This window comes from Centroberyx affinis, unplaced genomic scaffold (assembly GCF_046629955.1).
Source record: "Centroberyx affinis isolate AG114_WGS23_722 - 3 ecotype Tasmania unplaced genomic scaffold, CSIRO-AGI_Caff_v1 ptg001031l_1, whole genome shotgun sequence".
NCBI lineage: Eukaryota > Metazoa > Chordata > Actinopteri > Beryciformes > Berycidae > Centroberyx > Centroberyx affinis.
This window is the reverse complement of record NW_027279590.1, coordinates 249,031-271,594: the sequence shown is the minus strand read 5'-3', so window position 1 is coordinate 271,594 and position 22,564 is coordinate 249,031. Positions and strand designations below refer to the sequence as shown.

Here is a 22,564-nt window from a genome sequence, read left to right as displayed (position 1 = left end):
TGAAACAGAGCAGAATTTCACATAAAAACACTGAATCCATAAAACAGCACATTTGGACATGCAGACTAGACAAAGTACAAAAACATAAAAGATTAAAATTAATTAAAAGATCAGCAGAATAAACATTTAAAAAGGTATATGTACATACAAGGTTCCTAAAAATAAGTGTAGCAGAGACTGTTATAACATGACATTGGAGCCTCTAGGGAACTGGACAATAGGTGAAAAAGATTTCCCCAAGTTACTTCCTACACATTAACAAAATGATCCTTCTGGAGGATAAAGTATGAAATTGCTTGTGCTCCAGTTGTTTTATTCAAATCAAAAGGGACGTCTGTATGTTCTGGACCGACAAACAGCTGTTAACCTCCTCTAGATAAATGACACACTGCCAAAATATATTCCTGCTGGAGCCGTCAGATCTAAAGAATCTCATTTCTTGGCCCATCCCTAAATAGAAAGACTTTCGGTGAGGCTGCTTTTGTCTCTACTCCCTAAACATTTGTACTTTTTCTTCTGTTTATTTATCTATTGATTTTATTTTAAATGACAGTTCTTCTGTGAAGTGCATTACATTGCATTGTTAGGCATGAAATGTGCTGTATAAATGACATTTGATTGATTGATTGACTGCGACACTGTTTTACAGGTGCAGAAAATGCAATTCTTTTACTGTCTGTGTAGAGCGTTGCATTGTTATGTATGAAATGTGCCAAATAAAGTTTGGTCTATTGATTGATTGATTGATTGACTGTGACTCTGTTTTACAGGTGCAGAAAATGGCAGCCTCAGTCTTCCTCTACTCCTCCCTGTGGATTGCGGTGGTCTTGGGCCTCGGGCGGGGCTGTCCTGAACTCTGCACCTGCTCAGATAAATCTGGGCGTCATTTTGCTGAATGCTCCTACAAAGACTTAGCTGAAATCCCAAGTGGATTGCCTCGCAATGTCACGACTCTGAGTCTGTCTGCCAACAAAATCAGTTTGATAATGTTAGGAATTTTTGACAATGTCACCCGAGTGACGTCGCTGTGGATGTCCCACAACGAGATTGTCTCCATTGAAGAAGGGAGTCTTGCCCCCCTGGTTCTTTTGCGTAACTTTGATATCAGCCACAATAAGATCGTCGACTTCCCTTGGGAGGATCTGCAAAACCTCACAGCGCTGCAGCTGTTGAAGATGAACAACAATGAGATGGTCAGCGTGCCGCGCGATGCCTTCTCCAACCTCAAAGACCTGAGGTCCCTCCGTCTCAACAATAACAGATTCATTACTGTAGCTGAAGGGACGTTTGATGGGTTGATTTCCTTGTCCCATTTACAGATCTATAACAATCCATTTGCATGCTCTTGCTCCATTGACTGGCTAAGGGACTGGATTTTGAAAACTCCCATCACAGTCCCAGAGAAGGATTCCATCATTTGTGCAACACCACAACAACTTCAAGGAACAGTGATTGTGAAATTGCCTGAATGCACAGAACCTAAAGTCACTATAATAACTGAGCCAAATATTTATAATACAACCCTCTATGAGGATAGTGTATTAGTTTTGACCTGTGAATTCAAGGGAAACCCAAAGCCACTGGTCATGTGGAATATACACAGCAGGAGCCAGAGGGAAGAGTTAGCTTTGTCATCCAGTGAGGATGACTCAGCAGAATCCACCAAGGATTCCCCACTGGCCTATAATCTGGTCAAAGTTTTTAATAATGGGACTCTTATTATATCACACATTAGTAAGAAAGACAGCGGCAACTACAGCTGCTCAGCCACAAATGAATTTGGTAAAGCTGAGGATCTGGTGTCAGTCGAGGTGGTGGAGTCACCAAAACCAACACCCACAAAGAAAGTGACGCCGATTTTCACGAAGACCAACCCACCTATACATCAACCAAAGGACAAAACATCTATTTTCGATCCTGTCCATCTACCTGATCTAAAGAGAGAAGACATTATCAACGTCATTCCCACTTTCACACCCACTGCAAGGATCAATACTGAGCATTACGAGCAAGCGCCGAGGTACCCATCACTTGCTAGTAAATGCGGAGTGACGGCTAATACGCGGTACATTTCTAACCACGCCTTCAACGGGAGCCTGGACGATATCAAGCAGTATACGTTTGACTTTGGTGTCATCGCCTTAGGGGTGTCAGAAACAGAGGCAAAAGTGCGCCTCAACCCTCTCCTGATACCCAAAGACAAGAGCAGCATCCGGGCCGGCGCCTCCGACGGCCTCCACACCGTCAACAAAGAAGAACCTCACGGCCTTTCGGAAGCTCCTGGAAAGGTCCGCTCGAATGGCTTGTATCTGTGCGTCACCGCCGACCGCAAACATTCGGCCGTCCAGTGGTCGAAGATCAAAGACGGCGTCAACACATATCTGTTCAGCGGTCTGCGCCCCGGGACCAATTACTCCCTCTGTCTCACCTACAGAGGGGAGGATTGTGAGGTCCAGGTGTTGTTCACCACCAGGAGGAGGGTGCCCAACCTGCTGATCATCATCTCAGTCAGCATCTGCCTTCTGACCGTATCTACCGTGCCTCTTCTCGGCGCCACATGCTTCCACCTGGTGTACAAATACCGCGGCAAGACGTACAAGCTGATACTGAAGGCCAAGGACCAGTATCACATGGAGAGGAGCCGCGCCGCCAACTTTAACATCTACGTACCTTACACCGACTCTCAGAGGAAGATTAATAGTAGCGAGCTGGATGAGGAGGAGGGGGAAACAGAGAGTGGAGATACAGAGAAAGAGGCGGACACGCAGGAAAGTGTAGTGACAGAGTCGTTCACCTTGTCGCAGTACAGGGGGAATTTAGACGACTGTGAGGTCGGGTCTGAGTATAGCGATCGGTTGCCATTGGGGGCTGAAGCAGTTAATATTACAAGCAACTACAAATATCCAAATAATTGATCTAGTTCTTGACTGTTTCTGGTGCATTATATTGTTACAACATTGGCAGCTTCTTTATGTTGCATTGGGTTAAAGGATAATACCGGTGTTTTTTTAAGTTTGTGCCAATTGTCCAGGTTCCTCTCTGTTTCTGCACAGTCAGCATAGTTGGAGGTATCAGGGCTCGTTTTCCTCCTTCAGAAGAAGCCATTTCCTGTATTAAAAACAACTTCCACAGAGATAATCCAAACATAAAACATCATGGTTAATTTATGCTTATTGAGGCCTGTGTGACCGGTCTGAGTGTGGAGTCGCACACCTGCAAAACCTGGAAGAGCAAGTACAGCTCTGGCCTGGTGTACAAACATTTAGCATTTCACTGATATTGATTGAAAACTTATTAAAAATGAATGGATCTCAAGAATCAGGAGGGATGTAGGTTCACATTTTATTATATTTGGCCCATTATTGCTAGCTACCAGAGTCTAATGTATGCAGCTAGCTAGTAGCTTACTAAGTAGTAGGGTAGCTACCTAACTTCCCTGCTAGCTAATTTGACAACTGTCGGGTCTATCTGAAGTCCTCACTTATGTTTTGAAGTAACACTAGTTTGTTATACAGTATATACAAATCTTCCAGGTAGAGCTTCCCACTCCAAGTGTTCAAAATGGCCGCCTTGTGAATAAGGTTAAATGGCGACGATTGGCTGGCAGTCAGTTCATGAGCTGCTTTGACCACAAGAACCATAAATTGTTTGACGTTCACAGAGACCGCGTGTGCCGTGAACCTGTGAAATTAAGTATGAAACAGCCCGTAATTTGGTTTTGTCCAAATTAACTTTGTTTTCTCCTTATTTGAGTTGAGTTGAGTGTTTTTATCTCAGCACTGCGATTTTAAAAATGTTGATAAACAAGTAAATGTTATAAAATCTAATTACATATGGCATCCATTGCAAAGCAAGTGTGCTTGTACTTTGTGCTGCACATGGCAAAAAGCAATACACGCAAACCGCTGGTTTAACTTCCTTACCGTCATGCTACTGAGCACTAATAATAGGAGAAATGTAAATTAGATGTAGACATAAGTAAATGGGCTACAACTCTAAATGACACCGGTGTTCTCCTTTAAAACTACTTAAATGTGTGCCGTCATGCTGGGAGTGCAGTAGATCAAACTACCCTAAAAAAATATAGAAACTTAATCCTTATTGGAGTTTAAATGTTTTGAATAAACAGTGTTGTTTCAGATAGCAAACCAATGGGTTCTACAGCTGGCTTCAGGTCTTTGTCCAGTAATATTGTGCATATTTCCTGTGAAGATAATCGTTTTAACGTAGAATCAAATAAAATGGGTCTTCTAAATGTGCTCTTTATTAAAACGTGAATAACTTAGATATTATCCCTCTTCATCCAGACTAGAGAGAAAACTAGAATTTAAACGTACTGGTTAAAGCACTTATGTATGTGAATTTATTGTACCTATGGTGTTATATCTAGGACATGTGTCCATCTTGCTGTTTCTCCAAAATTGTTGTGGTAGAAGAACTGCATGCTGTTGGCCTTAAGATGTGAGTCGCAATGTACAGCGTTTTGTGTAAATATTGCCATGTGAGAGTTTGCTGCTGTCTTCTCTTTCAGTTTCACACTCCTGTAATTCACAAAATTGACAGTTTTCATCAAATATCCTCAAATGTCCTCACTAGCTACTTTCCTAAGACTGTGTGCCTCAATAAAGTTTTGACAAAGAAATATTGAATGATTGCTTCTCTCTCTCTCTCTACCTCCATATTTAATCAATAATCTTTATAAATGATCTGCTCCTGTCCAAGCTCTTGCCTTTGGTGTGGACTATATGATTGTGACCATAGAATATGAAAACAGAGGGAACCTCTGGCGTAAACCTGACAACGCCACACTGGGAATTGCACCCAGAGAATTAGTTTTACCAGACCTCACACAAGAGAACACACATTTGTAAAGAGGAGCAGAGATCAGGTTTCCAAGGGGAAAAAGATACTTAGAATAAAAAGACCAAAAAGGCTGCAGGGGAAGAAAACCAATGAGTATAAAAACACACAATTTATTTGGTATGGAAGCCAAGAACGGCCGTGCTTGCAATTATTTTTTTAATGCCATTATCTCGAGATCACAAGTTAATTTATCTTGTTATCTCGAGAAAACAAAAGACAGATTTCTCGAAATAACAAGATAATTTATCACAAGAAAACGTGTAGTTTAGTCATGACAGTGATCTTGAAGGCTGAAATCAGGTGTGATCAAATGAACCAGACAATCATTTTCGAGTTCTCTCTAAATTATCTTGTTATCTTGAGAAATCAGCCTTTTGTTTTCTCGAGATAACGAGATAAATTAACCCATTATCTTGAGAAAACTAACTTTGTTATCTCGAGATAACGGCATTAAAAAAATAATTGCAAACACGGCCGTTCTCGGTTTCCATAATTTGGGTACAAATGGGTTAACAATATTAAAAAGTATTTGACTAATAAAAAGTGCATATACATTAGCCTGAGCAGGGATTTACTGACCAGGATAGAAGAGATGGCCTGCCGGAGCCGGGGAGACAACGGCCAAGCCTGTTAGGGAGGTGAACTATCACATCTGATTCACGCACACAGCAAACCACACGAGTTAAAGTGCACAGTGCAGAACAGCAGGAGGCTACACACTCAGGCATGCAGTGAGAGAAGGAGGCTATAAGGCGCAACAGGCCCCGGCTTATTCTCGAGGGAGGGCCCTGTCTACCAGAGAGAAAAGAGACAAAAAGAACACAAAATGGCAAATGGTTTTTAAAATATATATACTTAAAGTAAAACTCTAAAAACAAGGTGAAGTACTAAAAACTGTGTAGTTACAACACTGCACAAAACAGCGTTGGCTACAACAGTGTGGGCTACAAAAAAGAAAAAAACAAAAAGAATGGTTGCAGGTTGGCAATGCTATTATATATGGTCCAACTCAAATGTGTAAGGGCTGAGCACCCCACTGTCCCATCAATCCTGTTTTTACCTTAACTTATCACACAAGGGTCAAGACAATGCTCCTTAGGTCTGGTACGCTGGGCAGGGGCTGCGATCCACTCTAGGCTAGAGAAACATGTTAGATATGAGTGGTTGCCATGATTAGATCGAAGAAGGTGATGCATGTAATGTGTTGAACATACCCTTTGCTACGAGTCAGGAGAACAAATAGCCTAAAATACATTAAAAACAATCAAATAAATAACCGAAACCCACCAATTGGAGTACAGCAAACAGGTTAGCAGCCACAGATGAAACAATTACCTTTTAAAAGTACTGCTGCCCAGTTTGAGGGAAAGAGGCCATACCTAAGTTCCGTTCCATTTGGTCAAAATGCATCCTCTCCTCCGTCCTCGCGGCCTCGTCTCCTCACATCCAAAACTGAGCTGCCATCTTTAAGGATGTTCCAATTGGTTAAAAGACACATGAACGATCCTTCGTGTCTCCTCGCCTCTGTCCTCCAGTGAGGCGTGGTCGGAGGATACTCAGGTGTATCCTCGCTGTGGAAATACTGACTGAAGATAATTCAAGTGCCTGTAGCCTGTAGGTTAAACCCAGCTCCATACTGTCAGAAATGTGTAGAAAATGACAGATAAAATCCACAGTTCTAAGTAGCATTGATGTGTCTCTCATTCTGTATTAATATTTCTTGTGAATTGTGTTTGTGTGTGTTGCCTTGGAATTTCTTGCACATTATGTTCTTACAGTTACAGCTACAGCTACGGCCATTTAGGGGAATAAAAAGAATAAAACTTCATTGCTGGTGAGATCTAAAACAACCCGCAGGATCATCAAGTCTGAAAAAAGTATCAAGTTGCACAATAACGCACAGACACACATCAGTTTAATACATTTCTTTTAGGTGTTCTGCCTCCATGAGGAAGACGAGGCTCAGTAGGGGCGGACAGAGATGTGAATTACACATTAATCTGAACTTTGTGAAATGTTTCTCTGTGGATAAAACTAGACAGCTGTCATCAGTGGAGGGGAAGGAGATCCTGGGGGCGGTGCCTCAAACGTCACTCCAACATGGCCGTACGTGCGAGGACGTTCCAACTGACAGGACCCGGGCCGGTTCACTCCCTCCCTCACAATTTGTTTCTTTATTGTTTTCTCTATTTTTGGAAATGTTTTAGATATACTTGCAATAGTGGCAGATTTGTTTAAAGATATTTAAATGTTATTGACCTCAGCTGAGATTTTGTTTGTTTGTTTTATTGCAGTTGTTGCTTTTTATTTCAGTATGTTTTTGTTTTTTTGCAGCTTTTGACTTTAGTTTGGTTTGAGTTTTGGTCGTTGCATTTGTTTGGTTCACCTTCAGTGTTTGTGTTTTTGCTTTTTTTGTTTTTTCCCATGATCATTAAAAACAAGTGAAATACAACCAGAAACTGTTGAAATTGACAGTACACACAAAATACTAGGAACTGCAAGTAGTTTTAACATGAAGGTAAGATATTAAATTTTATTCAGTAGCATATACACCAAAGTCACTGGAGCACATCGCTGTCGTAAAGCAAAAACCTTGCAACTCCAATCTTGGTGATTTTCATGTTTTCACTTCAAATGAGGGATTACAAGCTCCTCTGTGGGCTTATGAAATCCTTTCAAAACCCAATGAATAAACTTAAAAAAAATGCATGTTGGTCAAGCTAAAAACAATGCTGCTTTTCTTCGTTCTTGGAGATACAGGTTTGTTCACCCAGAAGCGACAACATGCTGTAGACTGGACTTTATATAACAGGGTTTGTGGCCTGAAGACAAACAGTAGGAGTGTTCAATTCAAAGCACTGACTTACCCACACATCACTCATACAACAGAAACATCAACTGAGAACGAAGTGGTGAAAACCAAAGCTTGAATATCCCTGTGTGTCAGATGGGCCGGATTTACCCGAGGAATCTGTAAAGAAGGAAAATCGGAGGGAAAATCTAAAGCCTGAAGCACATTTTGCATTGTAGTGGATGGGAAGTCCAGACCTTAGTTTTTGAAGCCAGAGTTTATGGAGGCCCAAATTACTAAAAATTCAATTATATCAATAAATAATTAAATCAATCAATTACAATCAATCAATAACATTTTAATAGTTTTAATGGAATATTTCAAAATAAAATGGTACATTTAATTATTGACTTATTTAATTATTTATTGAGAATAATTTCATTTTGAGTAATTTGGGTCTCTATATAAAAACACCCAAAACATTAATATGTAAACCAAATAGATTACTGTTTCTGTCATCGCCAAGGTAGAATGCTTTTGAAGCTCAGGCCTTGAAAACTAAGAATAGAATAGAATTGAATAGAATAAAATAGAATACAATACAATACAATAGAACAAGGTATGGACATCCCTTCTGCTACTACATAGACTGTGCTGCTTTACAGCTCTGACATTTCTAGTGTTGGGGTCATTACTGGAAAAAAGATATAAGTTACACATTACTTGTTACTTTTCTTAAATGTAATGATTCAAATTACTTATTAATCCCCGATAAAAGTAATTAGTTTAGCATTACTTTTGCGTTACACCCTAAATGATTGTCTTACTTGCGTTCATAAATATTGTCAAGCTAAACCAGATTACAGCAAATAATGACAAACACTAAATCTTTTTTTAAAGGTTTTTAGTAAAGACAGAGCCTGCAGCATTAAGTCAGACTTTGCAAGCTGTATTTACCACTGTGTTGTTCATGTCGCTCTGCTGTAATTCTGATATTTCCAACATGACTTATAGGCAGGAGAAGATGAGGGGAATCTTTCATAGATATTACACCAATAAAGAAGCTAAAGAATGAAACACAAATAACGCCTGATGTTAGATAGGGTTAGGGATCAGTAACTGTAATGTGATTACTGAAATTGGAACAGTAATACCTTACTTTACTTCATTACAGGAAAGAAGTAATGTGATTACAGTGTTACTTTGTACCGCATTACCACCAACACTGGACACATGACTTTTCTGTCTTTATAGATTCCTTGGGTTTACCCTAACTGACTTTTTAGTTGATTCTCGTGCCCAAGCCAAGCTCGATCGCTCACAGCCCAAGCCTGTCAGTTACTATCTCGACCCTCAGTTGGCCGGGGTCTCGGCGGGCTGGGCCGTGTCGGCGGCCGGCTCGCTGGCCGGCTCGCCGGCCTCCTTGGCGCCGCGGCTCAGCGTCCCGTTCAGGAAGCTGTCGGAGGTCTGCAGCTGGAAGTGCTTCCTGGAGCCCAGCAGCGACGGGTTGTTGACAAGCGTGTACAGCAGCTGCCAGCGAGACCGGATCCTCCGACTGTCGGCCGCCTTGCTCTGCTTCTTGTCCTGCTGCGCCATCTGAATCCCTGAAAGACAGAGGAGCAGGCTGAACCAGACACTGAGGGGTCAAGGGTCAACGAATGTATGTATTGCTGACGCAGAGGTGGGGACTCGAGTCACATGACTTGGATGATTTGAATTGCTTGAGACTTGACTTGATGCATGAAGAGAAGACTTGAGACTTGACTTGGGTTCTGGTGACTTGGGACTTGACTTTGACTTGTACTTTGATGACTTGAAAAGGTTTCTAAAATCTTGACTTGAGATCTTGTGTTTGTGTAAATGACTTAGATTGAAAGTGATGAAATTTGTTCCAGCAGACGACTGAATTTAAATTCTGTTTTCTGAATTTTTATTTGATTTGATTGAATTTATTGAAGTTGAAACTGATTATAGAAATCAAACTCATGATGCTCTTATCAAGTTTTTATCCTATTATAACCAGATTGCATTGAAAAGTCCTAGATATTTAGTTTTCTTTAAGATATTAAATTGATACTGGACTCTTGATTTGTTCTGACATGACTGACATGATGTTCTACATTTAGACTTGAGACTTGACATTAATGACATGGACTTGACTTGGCAAACTACATTTAGACTTGGGACTTGACTTGAGACTTGTGCCTCAAGACTTGAGACTGACTTGAGACTGATGTGGCTGGTGTGATGGGCATGTCTAGGTCTCTACCTTCTTCAGCATCACGCATCTTCTGTCCAGCGCCGCCTCCTTGGACCAGCAGGTCCAGCAGCAGTCCGCAGAAAGCCTTCAACACTGGGTGAGACTGGCTGACCTCCACCTTCAGGAAGTGGGCGTAGTATCGGTAGGCTGGGAGGGGGAACAAGACCGAAGTCAGGCTGAGATCATGACAGGAAAGTTTTGCTTAAAATTTTGCTTTGGTTACATATTTTTAGCTGATTACTGAAGTTGCTTATGGGCAACAGAGGCTTTCAGAGGCTTTTCCACCCTGACAAGAATAAAAAACACTGGATACCTGTAATGTTTGAGCATAAAAATGGTCAAATTAAACAAGTGTTCTTGTTTATTCAGCTCAGCAGCACTACAGGTGGCACAGTCGCCTCCTGATGAGCACATACTGTTAACTAGATCAGTGGTTCGCAACGTGGGGTCCGGGGACCACCAGAGGTCCTTGAGGGGGTTCCAGGGGGTCCCTAGCAAATTGATGAATTGTTAAACTTCACCATTATTTAATTTACAAGAAGTTAACACAATTAGAGAATGTAGAAGAATGACTGTTCTGATCTGTTATCTCTCTACCTACAATATAGATAGTCATGGGATTCTGGACAAAATCATATCTAACAATAAAAATACTCTCAGATTTGGGTCCGAGACACAAAATCTCATCAAATGGGGGTCTGTGGCCCCAATGTGGACTAAATTAGGGATCCTTGATATGAAAAAGGTTGAGAATCACTGAACTAGATGTTCCTCTGTAGAGCTCGCCCCCAACGCTATGGGGGAGGTGTGACTGTAACTGTCAAGATCTACCAGTTCCACATGTTGGATTTTCACCAAAACATAATAATTTCTTCCATGCCACATTACCAACTGGTTTCACATTTTCATGACTTGACCTGAAATGGGACATGAGATCTGCCTGATCTGAATCTGTTCAGATTCTTTTCACTTTTTGCCACAATTTTATCTGATTATCTCAACACCACATGACCAATCAGCTCTATATCTGTTCAGTTTCCATCAGTGCTGCCCTTCTACCACTGGACCAAGTTTTGGAAAAAATTAGCAGGTCGGTTCTGTCTTAACAGGGAATGAGCTCTCCAGTGCCTCCATGTTGTTTGATTGGTCCAATAATGGAGGGTTTGCCTCTTCTTCTGTCTGCTGATTGGCCACAAAGTTTGATGCTGTTACGTGAATCCGTTCATATGTTATATGCCTTTTTGTGAGAAGCCACGTCCACTGCCACGCCCCCCTTTGGCCAGTTGGTATGACAAATTAATCAGTTCTTCTTTGTCCCATGACCAATCTTCACAAAGTTAGTGTAAATCCATTGAAGGCTTTTTGAGAAATCCTGCAGACAAACAAAAAAACAACAAACAAAAAAAGACAAACGAAAAAGACAAACGAAAACAAAACCCCCGTCCAGCTCCATGGGCAGAGGTAAAAATAACAGCGGACTGACCCGACATACAGTACCTGGGTCGTAGGACTCTGAAGAGCGGTGCATCAGACTGATGTCAATGCGGCCAAGATGGAGGATGTTGTACAAAGCGGTTAGCACCATTCTCCATATGGCGACGATCAGTCCGATCACAGTGTTGATGAGGAACAGCAGATATGTGAGGAGGAACAGGCTGCCTCTGGAAACCACCAGCAGACATTTCAGTACAAATCAAGACTGTTTTAGCAGTTCATTCTCCCCAACCACATCCCTATCAAATCAAATCATTACAATATCAATCAGTATCAATAAGGATAAATAATAAATATAAATAAAAACGTATTTGTATAGCACCTCTCTTAACAGTGTGCTTCACAAAACAAATACAAAACACTGCAGTAAAACAGAATAAAAACACAAAGAAGGCTCAGAAAACAGAATAAACAAAAGGAAAATATGAGAAAAATATAAAAAAGAGGACATCAAATCTAACAGTAAAACCAAATCATGACTTCAGGCTTTAACATCTGACATTTTGGCACAAATAAAGTGAATTAATATTCTAAAGAAGAGGACAGTTTATTGTTTTTCCAGTTTTTGTGTGGCATGCAACACTGCGAATGCATTCTTAAAACTGCTCTTGTTTGCTTCTTGCCATTGTTGTTGCTGTCGTTTTATTGTTACTGTGTATGAATGTTTGTGCACTTTGTTCCAGATGAATTTCCTAAATGGATAAATAAAGTTTAACTTGAACTGAAATACCTGTTGTTCAAGTCTCTCGTACCAGCTTCCTTTTTGATGAACGCATACTTAGCAGTCACATGCTGAAGTGCTGTGACCAGAACCAGCGTAACCCAGCCCGGCCTGAGAGATCACACAGTTGGGACAGAAAATATGTGATATTTTCCTGTCTGATTAGTAAAGTAATAAAACAAAAAAATAAATAACACAGCCACATCCAAAAGTGCTGACTCACCATGCCTTTGCAGCAATTTGGAAGAGGATGAGGTTGCGGCCGTAAAAAATAGGGATAAGAATCAAAAACACCAGGAATACGAAGCAGATGAAAAATACAACAGTCTGGATTATCATTCCTGCCAAGAAAACATAGAATAGTCGATTTTTAATATCCAAATATCCAAAAGACACAATATTTTTTTGTCAAACTCTATTAAAAGGAATTTTTTGGGTTGGTTGCAGAGACACATTTTCACTATATTTCTGTCCTGTTAATATGTGTCCATCTGAAGAACGGATTGCTGTGATATTCTGCTCTGTTTCAGTCTTTACTGTTAGCATGAATTAAGTCAAAGTCAAATTAACACTGGTTTGTGCTGTGTAGTTTAACGTTACCGATGCAGATGATTGCAGCCTGGTAGCCTGTCAAGCCCATCCAGCAGACAATACCAGGTTTAGACGGGCGGATCGTCTTCTGGCAGTTATAAATGTTGTAAATGTCTCCTCTGTACAATCCTTTTAGGTTTGACCTGAAACAGAATAAACAGTATTGTCAGAAAATCTAAAAAACCTACCAAAGCAGTGGGGTTGTGAGTGTGGAACACAGAACTTGAATGGACAGAACGGTCTCTCCCATTCAAATCAACGTTCTGGGATGGTCGGAGTGGCGGCCATTTTAATATGAATCATAGGATTAGCTTCAGTCTTACAGCAAGTCACTGAGGTGAGAGGTGCAAGAACCAAAGCAGCTTCTCTGTCTCCTTGCTGCCATGGATTGCTAGAGCCTATAGGAGTCATTCCTATGTTCCCAGGGTCCTATGTTCCCCAGATTTATATGGCACATAATGGGAACATGACAGAGGGTCCTATGTTCCCCAGTTCTACATATGTGCTCTCCCAGGGTCCTATGTTCCCAAGGTCCTATGTTACCAGGGTCCTATGTTCCCCAGCTCTATATAGCACATAATGGGAACCTGAAAAAGATGTTCCCCAGCTCTGTATTCGCTTAATATGGTTAGTTAGGGTTAGGGTTTAGGGTTAGGTTGGTTGCTTGTAGATATTTACCCAGAGCTCTGACCACAACTGTTTCAAAGAACAGAAGGGCTTTTTATCAGAGCTATCCAGGTTAGGCACAGGACCCTGGGAGAGCACATAGGTAGAATTGGGGAACATAGGACCCTGGGAACATAGGACCCTTTGTCATGTTCCCATTATGTGCCATATAAATCTGGGGAACATAGGACCCTGGGAACATAGATACGCTCCCGAGCTAGAGAGAGAAGTACATAAAGCTACGTTAGCCTCGTCGCTAACGTTAGCTTTCAGTTGAGTTTTAACAGCTAACAGACTCATCTGCACAGTTCTCAAACAAGTGTGACAGACTTTACAGCTTTAATGTCCAGACTTGTGTTGTCACCATAGCAACTAACCCTTAAAATTCCATAATTGCCATTTTATGCTGTACTAGCCAAATTACCATGACCATATCCATTCAAGTTCTGTGGTGTGGAATCAATGCACTCACCTGTGAAGAATCATGGACCGCATCAGCATGATGAGACTGACCAGACAGGACAGGGTCATCGCACAGAGGTAGCACACTATCAGAGACAACAGCAGGGTTTGAAAGAAAAAGATTAGTCTGCTTCTATAAAGTTCAGGTAAACTGAGTTGAGTTGATGATATTGCAGTTAATGTACTAGTGGAGACAGAACCACCCACCTTCCAGCAGCCACGTATAGAAAGTCACAATTCTGACGACCTCCATCCTGTCGTCTGATAGGATGATATTAACCCCTTGTAACAGGAAGGCGATGTTTTCATCAATACCAGCACGGACAATATGGAGAGTGGGAACCACCAGGACGACCAAGAGCAAGGCCATCTGAAAGGTGAAAACATTGGTGAAGTACAGGCCCACATAATGGATTCTGCCCCACAAAGACAAACAGAAGTAACATGCTTTTTGTGTGCTTAAAGGCCAAATTTCATGACTTTTCATATCACAGAAAGTTATACCCATAAATGCCCCCAACGACCTGCAGTCCCACTTTAGTACCAATACTTTTGTCAGACTCACACAGTTTCTGCTAACTTTGTGAGGCAGTGTTGTATGTTATTCTTTTGATGCACTGTCTAATGTAAAAACTCTATATTAAGCAAAGCTAGTCTCTGTATAGATGTACTGCAACTATCACTGATTCAAATGTGGAATTCATGGGCGACTTACATGATATATTGCCACAAAGCCAACAAACGCCGAAACAGCCAACTTGAGAGGAAAGCGGAAGACTGAAAGAGAAAAGGAATTAGCATCTTTGGAAAACTCAATCACTCCTATCCCAAGAGACCATATTCCCACGTCAGCCATTTTGAATTTACATCACACTACTGCCCAGCTATAGATAAAAATGAGCCATGCCTACAAAGTGTGAAACCCTGTTCAATTTCTATGAGCAAATCAACATTTTCTGCTAACAAGCAAAGTGCTAACAAGCTAGCAAAACTTCTGTGCAAGAGAGGAGTCATGTTACTTGTCACTTTGACTTCAAGAAAAAAAAAACATTTTAATGATCTTGCTGTAAAAAAGTAACGACAAATTATTTATACATTTCACATAAATTATTAGAACACAGAAAAAGCAACCACAGGTCTGTTTATTGTTTGTTCATAGAAACTGAATAGGGTTTTGCACTTGTACTGCAAGTGAAGGGGCAACTATTGCTTTGGGGCATAAGGACACTCCCAAAATTCACGTTACATATACAACAAAAATAGGTTTTATGCTGCAAAATTTACATTTGTGAATATATTTTGCTAGTAAGATGGCCTTTTTGCCGTGTCATTGAGATTCTTATCTATGTCCTACTCTGGGAATCGGGAACCAGACATCAGGAATCAGACATTTCTAATTTCATAAATTCCCCAGGGCAAAATGTAGGAAACAAATGGATCTCAAGAGTCGGAGGGATACAGCCTAGGTTCACATTTTAAGGTCAGATATTTGGCCCACATGCGGAATCTAGCCTAGGAAGCTAGGTAGCTAACTGGCTAGCTAGCTGACTTCCCTACTAAATTCAAGCAGTTGTTGTAGTTGTTGCTCGGAGATTGCTGCTAATTTGATAACTGTCATCACCTATGTGTTAAAGTAATTTTAGTTTTATGTGTAACAATTTTCTGGGTAGATTTCCCCACTGACTGTGATGTAAATTCAAAATGGCAGCCATGGGAATATAAGGTCATTATAGGCCTAAAAAAATCTAAATCTATGTATGGGTAGCCTATACACACCTTTTTCTGGTGTGTAAATATAACTCTTAATTGTCTCCAGTATTCTTTCTGACAGTGTCGGTTTCTCTGTAGTTGAAGAGCTATATAAACATAGGAAAGAGATATTTCATGTTAGCCACTTAATCAGTAATATATTTACTTTAAATATAAATTCATAGTCTAAATTTCCACATATGGTACCTACATAGTGGTATTATGAATATTTTACAAATTCACAGGAATAGCTCCTAGTTTTAGACAACCTGCAATATAAATCAGCATGATCAATATTAGGATTTGACTGATATGTGTTTTGGAAAGCTGAGAACAGCTAGACCTACATTTTTGAATTCTTGACAGGCCAATATTATCCCAGTATATCAGCAAACCAATATATCAGTCTAATCCGAATCAATATAATCCAACAACATGAGAGTAAATCAATCTCCTATCTCAATTCACCTGGCAGTTGAGGACTTTCTCTTTACAAGTGACTTCACATAGTCCGTGTAGTAGCTGCTGTCAAGGTCCTGTGAGCAAAGAATACAGAATTTATCACTAATGATGAGTCACCATAGGAGGGTGGCCTGGTGGGTCGAGGAGGTTAACTGAAATGTCACAGGTTTGATCCCCTCTGACTGTGTAAAACCCTGTTAAAATGACTCTTAGTTGGGTTCAGGATAGTTTCAGAGGGATATGAAAATAATTCCTATTTCCATTCTGTCTAATGTGGGGACTGGCCACTCCAAATCCCTAACAGATATGCTAAACATCATCACATGGAGTTCTTGTCTAAATCATAAGAAAAAGATGCAGACAGATTATACCTGCTGCTGAAACAAATACTCTATTGTATAATCTGTTCAGAGAGAAAAAAACGCCTCTCTCTTCATAATCTGTTCGAGGGCGTTGTGTTAAACCCACTCTATTCTATTCAAGCTGCTTACTATAATCAGGCTTCTTTAGTATATTGTTGAAATTCACGTTCCTAACTTCAGCCGCACCAGAGAGTTTCATAAACTTTGTTGTAGCTACATATCTCATAAGAAAGAAAGAAAAAATCCAGGGATTAATTCGATTCTTTCTGATTATGTTAACGTCATATGAGAGGACAAATTGCATCATTGGTAAAGTGAGTGGCATTTTGTAATCATACGCTATTATCTGCGTCCATCTTTAGTCGAAAAGGATCATTGACTTTTCTCACCTCGTCTCTTTTTGGTCCTTTGACAAACAGCAAAGGAAACTGGACGCAGAGGTACGCCAGGCAAGCCAGCTGTGGGAGACTAGCAAGCAGAGCGTAATACTTATAGAGCTGCGAAGACAAAATGGGGACATTGCAATATGTTTAAAAATTCCCAACATTGACCAAAAAGTTTTGCAACAATGTTAATGATCGTGTGACAGTCCTAACCCCAGAGTCTACGAATATAATTGACCCTTTTCACAAACAAGGCTGATGTACGTCTGCTTCGTCTTAGCAGGTTAAAGATACGTAGGTTCTCACTATTACCAGCAATGTTAAGAAATCCAACTTTCTGTCGCTTCTGACTCTGTCTGATCACTTTTTTTCTGTTTCAACATAGTGTATAGCACAATACAGGTGTTGTCATTGTCATATCTTTCTGTTTCTGTTGTCAGACGCTGCACGACTAAAAAATGATTTGCTAACCGCACAGACATTTCCGTTAGACATTGGTTAGCCAGTTAGCATTTTGTGACCCTCGATCAAATCACTTTTTTATAGTCGAGCATTAACATAATCTACTCTGAAATCCATTCAAATTGTACTATTATTGCCACTTGCCATATGTCTCTATTTATTGTATCTTACCTATTTAATCAATGTTTAGACTGATGGAATAAATGTCTTAGGACCATTTAGTAGTACTTTTTAGGGTCTTAGGTTAGTCTTAGGTGTTTTGTAGGTTGTAAATGTTACTGTATAATACATGCACCTTTTCAAATCTAGACGTGTTAGTAAACATTTATTTTAAATACTATCTGCTTAGTGTCTGGGCCCCTATTCGCAAGCTTCAGATAGCTTATCAGGGTGTCACATTTCACATATCTCCATTATGTCTCATATGATTGTACTTGTATTTTAACTGATTTGTGAATAAACTGAACTGAACTGAACATTGCTGGTAATAGTGAGAACCGATGTAAAGCCTGTGGAACTATGTCACCCACGTTTTGTGAAAAGGGTCTATCCATAAAGTTTTGAAAATTGATGTGTGATATGAATATGATACATGATTTTCTGTACCATGTTATCTCACCTCAGGGGTCTTGGGACAGTCAAACTTCTGCCAGAGCAAAACCCCGAAGTGGCTCAAGGAGAGGAGGCTGCCGAACGCATAGCCTGCTTTGTGTTGCAGAGTGCTGCAGAGCAGCAGTGGGTAATACAGGATGGGATAGTAGAAGATAGAGGTTATCTTCATGTACTCTGAAAAACAAGAGACGCAGGATCTGTTATTCCTGACGGGTGAAACACAGGCTAATGTGTACATAAGCAAAGTCAAGGGAAGTAGGCATTTGCTAAAAGGCATTCTATGGAAACAACTGAAGCATGTCACACCCCACGAATGATGCAGACACCCCAAGTTTCATTAAAATCAGACCAGTGGTGAAGCAGTAATGGTCTTTCAAAGTTTGTAATTTTGACCTTTAATTATAGCGCCCCCATCAGGCCAATCAGTGTAATTTTAAACACCAGAACACAGTTATAATGCATCATCCCTCCAAGTTTCGTCAAAATTGGACCAGAGGTGTCTGAGATATCACGATTGAGTTAAAAACTGCCACCTGTAAGTATAGCGTCCAAATCAGGCCAATCAGGGTAATTTTTTAAATGTCCGAACACAGTGCAAAGATACATCATCCCTCCAACTTTCTTCAAAATCAGACCAGTGGTGTCTGAGATATCACATTTGATAGACGGACAAATGGACAGACACGGGCTGATTCATAGTCTCCCCCGCTGGTTTGATCACCAGGGGGAGTCTAACTAAAACGTACAAATCTTCACCTTTGATTTCCGCTGGAGTATCTTTGGAGAAAGGCAGCGGGTCCGGGGCGATGACCAACATGGCCAGCTTGCTGAAGACGAGCCCAAAGATGGCCATGGCAAGGCCTTTGTTCTGGGTCTGGTCCAGGAAGTTGACTGGACTGTGGGATCACACAGCGACATTTACATACGATTTGGACTCATTGTTAGCAGCAAGAGGCAACAGAGCTTGCCGTTTCAACCCATAGCTGACTCTGGAGCCAGTATTGTCTGTGGGTCCAAGCACTACAGGTATGGAAGAGACAAATTGTATGTCCATTATCCTTTATGGACCCACACTCACCTGAAGATACTGGAAGATCCTCTTGTGAATCCCTGGCATAGTTTGTTTTTCCTGGTGAGGACTGCTAGGATTAACATTACAACAACCTGGGGGAAAGAATACATTCATTAGGACTGCTGCTATACTGTAAGGCAGAGGAGCCAGTACAGCCTGGACTATGCAATACATTATGCAGATGTCTGATCAACCAAAAAAACCAAAAACGCCTTTACCAGTCGCCTTGTTTAGGCCTGAGGGTCGATACAGTAAAGTCCCTGCATGCCAAACCTACTAAATGACTAACTAAATGATATTCTAACTGTGCGTTCACACTGCGAGGAACACATTTGACAAGTCATCGGAAGTCAGCTCATTTCCAGTGGAGCAGAGTGACCAGGGAAACCCGGCTGATGTTTGGACGCTCAACAAGCTTGTCGGCTAAGAAAAGATCGCCACGGCTGAACTTGTCACAGTCATCGGCCATCAACAGTCAACGAATTGCGTGCTTTATTGTTTCCCTACCAATGTCCTATTCTACTGCAATAATTACTTCATACTAGTGCAATAATTACATTTATTTCTAGTGCAACAAGTACACTTATTCTAGTGCAAATTACATTGTATTTATTTTACTTATTATTTTAGAACCTGTGTTGTTGGCTGTGGATGTTTGTTTGCTGAGGTTGTTTTGTTTTGTTTCCCCGTGTCTTTTAATCGCACTGATCAGGAGTAGCGCTCCTAATTTCATTGTATTCTGTACAATGATAATAAAGGCTTTCTATTCTACTTCTATTCTATGTGATTTTGTTTCATGAACAATAGTTCTGCCTGGCAAGTGCAAAACGGACAAGAAGTCGATTCCAGCCCACAGCCATTCCAGATCTCTACAACTTTGATTTGAACTACAGACCGCAGGAATAAACTTCTCAAAAACGATGCTTGGCGAAAGGCTGCACCCATCGTTGGGGTCGATGGGTAAGCTTCAAAGTGATTTTATTTATTATTTTATTTTTCTGTTTATTTTTTATTCATGCTTCCTCATTAGCGAGCTGTGTAAATTCGGTAAAAGGAGTTAACCTTATGAAAAAGCCAATACCAAAGCAGCAAAAAATACACAATTTGCCTGTTGAAGACTTTGTAACTGTGCCATGCCACTACATAGATGCAATCAAAGCGGTCAGTCAGACCTTCAGCCGAGCCGCTCGCAGTGTGAACGCTCACATTTCGAGTGGAGCGTTCCTCCGGCTGCAGCATCTTGTTATTTCTGATCAGCGCTGACCCAGCTGTCACAGTTCATTACATGTCATTTACCAGACTGGGAAATTGGCCTGTGTCTGTTCCATGAGCGAAGAGTTTCTTGACCAAAGTAGAGTGGCCTTTACTTGTAATTGGGTAAGGGCAGAATGATGGTAAACATCATTAAAGTCAAAGCCTGCCTGAAGCTTGGGCAGCTAACGGATTCACAGAAAAAACACACGGAGTGAATGAAGTCACTGAAACCTCCTTTGCTTTACATGGAAGAGGAGAAGAAGAACTTTTCAATATTTGCAATGCAATGTTTTGCCTGTATATATACATATTTGTACTCTGATCTATAAACTGTTTATTCTTTGTTTTCTTGTCTTCCATAGTCAGTTCCAACAGAGATCTTTTTTTATACTTGTACTTTTTAATATACTATGTTAATATACTATGTTTATATACAACTTTCTTTAGTTAGTAAGAGGCCTCTTCTTTAAATTTTGACTTTGAATTTTTTTTATATTGTCACTGTCAGTTGAGAAGCTTGTATCTTCAAAAGAAAAACAGCCTTATTTTCAGCTTGATGACTATGCATTTTTTACTTTATCCAAAAGGTTTTGAAAGAGTTTCATGAGCTCAAGAGGTCGGAGAATTTTCTCAACCCATAAAGGAAACCATGTAATTCTTCAACTAAAGTTAAAATCATCAAAATTGTTACGAGTTACGAGATTCTGATCCTGATTGAGGTAACGCTAAAATACACTGCTACACTGTTTTCATGGTAGACTAATCCACATTAAGTTCTTATGATTTGCCTTCCCTTTTGAAATCTCCCTCTTATACTTACAGATATTGACAGCATGCATATGTGGAAGAGCTGGTCGTCCGCTGTGGGGTCGCATGGTGCAACAATGCTGTGATGAAAAAAGATAAACAAAACTAAACTCCTAAAAAGTCCTGTTCATTTTACAAACACAACCACAGTCAGATGTAAATAGCATCACATGACAGAATGGGAAAATGGGGTCATGAACCTATTAAAATGTCTTAATCAGAGAATTTTTTAATATGACTTGTAAAGAGTGACTTGCAGTTTTAGGAGTGGTTTATTGGCTTCAGTTTCTCAGCAGACAGGATTACTTCCAGCTCCAAAATTGTGCAAATCAAGCAAAATAACAAGTCGAATCTCCACCCTTCTATTGTCATATAGACTCCAGGAAACAACTAAGCTGTAGACATAGGCTACTATACTTGAATACAGATTAATAAACTCTAAAAAAGAGAAATAGAAATCAATGGGAAAGCTTGAACATTCATAGATTTAAAGGGTGGAAGTAACTAATTACATGTACTGAAATTACTGTAATTGAGTAGCTTTTTTGTGTATTTTTCAATCAGTAATTTTACTTTTACTTAAGTGTGTTTTTACTGAAGTATTGTACTTCACTCCATTTTAAATCCCATCCATCACAGAACAGATTTTATGTCTCTCCATCAGCAGCAGAAACTAGATCAACGTAAACTGACAAACTGTGGATCCATTCACAGTGAGAAGAGGAATCTGACTTTACTTTGTTTCTGCTCTTTATTTTGTCATTTCTAATGTTTCCAGTTAAAAGAATCCAGTTTGAACTCTGTCCTCTCTCCTTTTAGAGTTACATGGAAAAGATCACAGCTAACAACGTTCTTTTCTAAAGAGGAACTCAGGAACTTTTACTCTGAGGACATTTTAAATCAGACACTTTTTACTTTTAGTAGATTTTTACACCAGTACTTTTACTTCTTCTTAAGTAAAACATCAGCAAAGTAACTGTATTTGAGTTGGACATTCTCGTTCTCTTTCCACCACTGATAGATTTTGAGCTTATATTCCCAGTCCAGAGAACAGATCATTTCTACTTTCACCCCACATCTTCTGCTTTGATTTTCCACATTTCACTCTCACACTCACTCTTTGGGTGGTTTGGTCGGCTCTAGGAAGTCTGAGTAGTCGTAGTAGTTGTATTCAAACGGCTCCGGATCATGACTCATCGTGGCAAACAGGTGAACAGTCAACCAGGGAAAAACTCCAGATCCTTCTCCCAAAGATACGAAAAACCCTGCAGATAGTTAGGAACGGTGACTAGTTGGTGGTCGGTGCTGAGGTTCCTCCAGTCAGGAAACCTCGCTCACTGCACTGCTGCTGCTGGTGAGATGTGGCAGGAAGGCGGGAGTTCAGCCTAAACACCCCAACACATTCCAGCCAAACTAAGAGCCTAACACCACAGATTAAACTGCACAGAGAACAAAAAGAGGGAGAGAGCAATGCCAAAGAAGGAGAAAGTGCTTTAAATGAGAGAAGAAGAGAGACCTCTTTGGCCAAAAGTGACACTCTCTGTTGTATTTGT

General features: G+C 40.4%; 2 protein-coding genes across 2 annotated transcripts; one reads left to right on the top strand and one right to left on the bottom strand.

Annotated features, from left to right (window-relative positions):
• Positions 1-779: 779 nt before the first annotated feature.
• On the top strand, positions 780-2,915 carry LOC139647026 (immunoglobulin superfamily containing leucine-rich repeat protein 2-like). The gene has a single exon (XM_071522836.1). It carries the CDS (start codon positions 780-782, stop codon positions 2,913-2,915), a length of 2,136 nt encoding a protein of 711 aa, XP_071378937.1.
• A 6,092-nt stretch (positions 2,916-9,007) lies between these two features.
• LOC139647020 (receptor for retinol uptake stra6-like) lies at positions 9,008-22,208 on the bottom strand. The gene is made up of 17 exons (XM_071522828.1): positions 22,129-22,208; positions 21,025-21,091; positions 18,957-19,042; positions 18,635-18,774; positions 17,886-18,052; positions 16,811-16,918; positions 16,066-16,133; positions 15,625-15,704; positions 14,564-14,625; positions 14,056-14,218; positions 13,859-13,934; positions 12,730-12,863; positions 12,353-12,470; positions 12,139-12,240; positions 11,412-11,575; positions 9,924-10,061; positions 9,008-9,258 (listed from the first exon to the last, which is right to left on the bottom strand). The coding sequence occupies exons 1-17, from the start codon at positions 22,206-22,208 to the stop codon at positions 9,008-9,010; spliced, it is 2,004 nt and encodes a 667-aa protein (XP_071378929.1).
• Positions 22,209-22,564: the final 356 nt, after the last annotated feature.